Source organism: Chionomys nivalis, chromosome 9 (assembly GCF_950005125.1).
Source record: "Chionomys nivalis chromosome 9, mChiNiv1.1, whole genome shotgun sequence".
Taxonomy (NCBI): domain Eukaryota; kingdom Metazoa; phylum Chordata; class Mammalia; order Rodentia; family Cricetidae; genus Chionomys; species Chionomys nivalis.
The window spans coordinates 63,098,844-63,104,022 of NC_080094.1; the positions used below are offsets into that span (position 1 = coordinate 63,098,844).

Below are 5,179 nucleotides of genomic sequence, written 5' to 3' on the forward strand. Positions count from 1 at the left end.
GATCTTACCTTCTTTAGGCAAGTTCAGCAGTCATTTTTTAGTGGGTTCTGCATATTCAGTTTACACAGCATACTGTCACTAAGCAGTCCAGGCAAGAGCAGTTTCTTGCCCAAATGACTAACTAGCCTTCTAACAGTGAAGGCAAATTCCATAACAAGTTTCAATGCCTATCAACCTCTAAAATATTGGCATTGCCTAAAGCAGACATGTGTCACTTTCAAGAAAAGTCTAAGTTCTTAAAAATTTTTAAATGTCATATTCTGTAGGTCTTTAAAGTGGTGAAGATTATTTATCTAATTGAAATATAGATTTATATATCTAGAAAATCGAACTAATGTGACTACAAGTTTGACTACTATAAACTGGAGAGGATGTGGGGTAAAGGAAATACTCCTTCACTTTTGGTGGGAGTTGCAAACTGGTACAGTCCCTTTAGATATCAGTATGGGAAATTCTCAGAAAATTAGAAAACAACCTACCTCAAGATACAGCAATACCACATTTGGGTATATGCCCAAAGAATGCTCAATTATAACACAAAGACTTGTTCTCAGCTGTGTTCATAGCAGAATTGATTGTCACGGTCAGAACCTGGAATCAACCTAAATGTCCCTCGGCTGAAGAATGGATAAGGAAAATGTAGGACATTTACACAATGGAGTACTACACAGCAGAAAAAAATGACATTTTTAAATTTGTGGGCACGTGAATGCAATCTAGAAAACATCACAATGAGTTAGGTAACCTAGACCTAGAAAGACAATTATCATATGTACTCATTCATAAGTGGCTTTTAGATAAGAAACAAAGAAAAACCACTCTACAATTCACAATTCAGAGAACCTAAAAAAACAGTGAGGACCCTAAGAGAGATATACTTTGATCTAAACTACATGAAAGATAGAAAAAGACAAGATCTCCTGAGTAAATTGGAAGCATGGGGGCCAAGGGAGAGGGTAGAAGGTGATGGGAGAGAAATAAAAAGAGTAGAGAAAAATATATAAAACAATAAAACATGTAATCTATAGTTTATAAAGAAATACAGATTAATACAACCTCATTTATAATAATGCAATATTTTAAAATATGATGAGATTGATAAATAATTCAAAGTGGATTTTTTTTTTTTTAGACAGGGTTTCTCGGCAGCTTTGGACCCTGTCCTGGGACTAGCTCTTGTAGACCAGGCTGCCCTTGAACTCACAGAGATCCACGTGCCTCTGCCTCCCGAGTGCTGAAATTAAAGGCATGTACCACCACCACTGGGATTAAAGAGGATATTGTTACTAAAATTCTAAGCAAAGTGACTTGCACAAATTTTGGAACACAGATGATGTGTAATAACATGTGACCATTATTTTTGCAGCAATATTATTATTGTCTACTCTTAAATACATGCAAATATATTATACAGAGTTATGACTCATTCTAGTGGTAAATCTATAATTATTAAATTTTGAATTAATTTTTCTAATGGCTATTTTTATAACCATATACTAATTACATTAGATAAGTTTCAGAAAAAAAGTTGTTTGTATGGAGTGTACACAATGAATTTTCGGATAAAATAAGATGTGTAAAACTTATTCCAGAACTCATCTGCAATTTATCAACTTCTTTATGGCATTCTTAATGTTTCTATTTCTCAGTGTATAGATTGCTGGATTCAGAAGAGGTGTGATGACTGAGTAAAATACAGCAAGAAATTTATCCACCCATGTGATGCTGACTGGCCACAGATAGATGAAAATGATAGGACCAAAGAATAGCACAACCACTATGATATGGGAGGTGCAGGTAGAGAGTGCCTTTGATGAACCATCTTTGGAATAAATCTGAACAGTTAGTAGAATGTAAGTGTAAGATATCAGCAAGAAAATGAAACAAGTCATTGCTAAAACACCACTGTCAATATTTATCATGATTCTCAGAGTATCAGTGCTTATGCAGACTAATTTCATCACTAAAGGAATATCACACAAAAAGCTGTCTATCACTCTAGGTCCACAAAAAGGAAGCTCCAAAATCAGAATCAGTTGACTAACGCCGTGCACAAATCCAATGATCCATGATATTAAAACAAGCCAGATGCACTTCTGTCTGTCCATGATGGTGGTGTAGTGGAGTGGCCTACAGATGGCCACATAGCGGTCATAGGCCATTGTTACAAGAAGCACCATCTCTCCCCCTGCAAAGCAATGTGCAAAGAGGATCTGGCTCATGCATCCCCTGAAGGAAATGGTTTTATTTTCTTTTGTGAGGTCTGTGATCAGTTTGGGGGTATTTACTGATGAAAGGCAGAAGTCAATAAATGAAAGATTGGCTAACAAATAGTACATAGGAGAATGGAGATGATGATCAATGATGATTAATATCACCACAAAGAGGTTGCCTACCATAATCATCAGGTAGAGGGTTGAAAATGGTAACAGGAGCAAAATCTGCAATTCCCTTGAGGTACAAAGTCCCTGAAAAATAAACTCAGTCACCACAGACTGGTTTGTTTCTTCCATTTAGTACACTTGACTCCAAATTGTTGAGAGAGACAGAGCCTAATTAAGAATTTCTGAAACAGAAACAATAATTTTATGTTCAGAATCAATTAAGAAGAATATATATTGTATCTTAACATTGTACCCAAAGAAATTTAAAATTGCTTCCTTGAGTTTATATATTCTTTCTAATTGGGAAATTTTCCTAAATTTAAGAAAATCTTTACACATCAGAAAATTAATCTGTATAGATATTTAAATGAATATATTGTTTAAAAATATTAGTAACAGTTATTCTTTTTACATTTTCTTTGCCTTAAATCTAAGTTTTTGGCATGGATTCAACAAATATCTGAGATGTATTTATAGGCTCTTGACTGTCAAAATAGCAGAATGAAAGACATTGACATATTTTACACATAAACACAAAATTCCCAGGCAGCAACCTATTCATGATTATGTTTGAAGAGATGTAACCAAATAAATTCTATTTAATGTGTGATACAAATAGTTCATCAAATAAACTGAGAAATTACATCCCGAGGACACGTTTTTAGCATTGTCTTTCCATACTCTTTGGACTTATGCATTGCAGTGTATCTCTAAACAATAATGTATTACTAGGTCTGAGGGATGTTATTTATTGTCATACATCTACAGACTTTCAACTAGAAATGGTGAGATTTCATAAGCTAATTTGATATTTTATTGATGAAAGCTGCTTTCTCTGACTCTTTAATTTTCTGTTTCATTTCTTTTTTTCCTTGCTTCATTCCTTGACTCTCTCCCTTTACTTATTTCTCTTGAGTTTTGTTTCGTAATCTTAATATTTTCAGTTTTCCTACTAAAATTAGGTTTGAAATTGGAAGATTAGTATGTCAACAATCTAGGTGATATATTTTTTATTTCCTTTCTGATACTTGAAATATAATAGTAATAACAAGATGTATGTATTTTCTGGGTCAGCCAGTTCTATAAAAGATTAAAACTAGTGCTAATTGAGGTCTCTCTGTTTCCAAATCCCAAATACCTGTTTCAGATTATGAAATAAATCTTAGGAGTTTTTATTTTGAGAAGTCAAAGAAAATCAATGACATTTCTAACAAGATAATTTATTATTTTAATACAAGTAAAAATGGTCAATTTAAAAAGCAACAATAGTCAGGTGTACATAAAGTTAATTTTATTGTATTCAAAACTGAGAACACTTAACTCTTTGGCTATCAATGACATTTTCACATATCTTTTTTAATTTGGTGAATTCCAAGTGAAATATGATTTTTCTAATCAGTGTCGCTCTCATCTCCCTCTATTTTTCAATAACTACTTCCCTATTGTTTTGTTTACATTTTGAGAGAATAGGGAACCCAAAAATCAAAAGATAATCACATAATATTAAAGTAAGGTTACCCTACGAAAACATTGGACATGAGCGTATAAAACTACATTACATTTCCAAATGCCTCAAGCTCTAGTTAGAAGGGGAAACTACAATATTTTTGTCACTCACAACTGTTATAAACATGAATGCCAAAGTACTGTAAACTCCTACAATATTTAAAACAACAAACTTTAAACGTGTAGTTTCAATAAAAATTAAAATACAACAATCAGGAAGATCGTGCTCAACTTCCTTAGCAATCAGGGAAATGCAAATCAAAACAACATTAAGATACCATCTTACACCCGTCAGAATGGCTAAAATCAAAAACACCAATGATAGCCTCTGCTGGAGAGGTTGTGGAGAAAGGGGCACTCTCATCCATTGCTGGTGGGAATGCAAACTTGTGCAACCACTTTGGAAAGCACTGTGGCGGTTTCTCAGGAAAGTCGGGTTCAACCTACCTCTCGACCCAGCAATACCACTATTGGGAATATACCCAAGAGATGCCCGAACATACAACAAAAGTATATGCTCAACTATGTTCATAGCAGCATTGTTTGTAATAGCCAGAACCTGGAAACAACCTAGATGTCCTTCAATGGTAGAATGGATGAAGAAAGTGTGGAATATATACATATTAGAGTACTACTCAGCAGTAAAAAACAATGACTTCTTGAATTTTGCATACAAATGGACGGAAATAGAAAACACTATCCTGAGTGAGGTAAGCCAGACCCAAAAAGAGGAACATGGGATGTACTCACTCATATTTGGTTTCTAGCCATAAATAAAGGACATTGAGACTATAATTCGTGATTCTAGAGAAGCTAAATGAGAAGGTGAACCCAAAGAAAAACATATAAGCATCCCCCTGAATATTAACCTTCATCAGGCGATGAAAGAAGACAGAGACAGAGACCAACATTGGAGCACTGGACTGAAGTCTCACGATCCAAATCAGGAGCAGAAGGAGAGTGAGCACGAGCAAGGAACTCAGGACCGCGAGGGGTGCACCCACACACTGAGGCAATGGGGATGTTCTATCGGGAACTCACCAAGGACAGCTGGCCGGGGTCTGAAAAAGCATGGGACAAAACCGGTCTCGCTGAACATAATGGACAATGAGGACTACTGAGAACTGAAGAACAATGGCAATGGGTTCTTGATCCTATTGCACGTAATGGCTTTGTGGGAGCCCAGGTAGTTTGGATGCTCACCTTAATAGACCTGGATGGAGGTGGGTGGTCCTTGGACCTCCCACAGGGCAGAGAAACCTGCTTGCTCTTTGGGCTGAGGAGGAAGG

The 5,179-nt window shown here is 35.5% G+C and overlaps 1 protein-coding gene across 1 annotated transcript; it reads right to left on the minus strand.

The window, feature by feature from the left end:
- Positions 1–1,595: 1,595 nt before the first annotated feature.
- On the minus strand, positions 1,596–2,513 carry LOC130881789 (olfactory receptor 4K15-like). Its single transcript, XM_057781570.1, has one exon. The coding sequence runs from the start codon at positions 2,511–2,513 to the stop codon at positions 1,596–1,598; it is 918 nt and encodes a 305-aa protein (XP_057637553.1).
- Between the last annotated feature and the right edge of the window lie 2,666 nt (positions 2,514–5,179).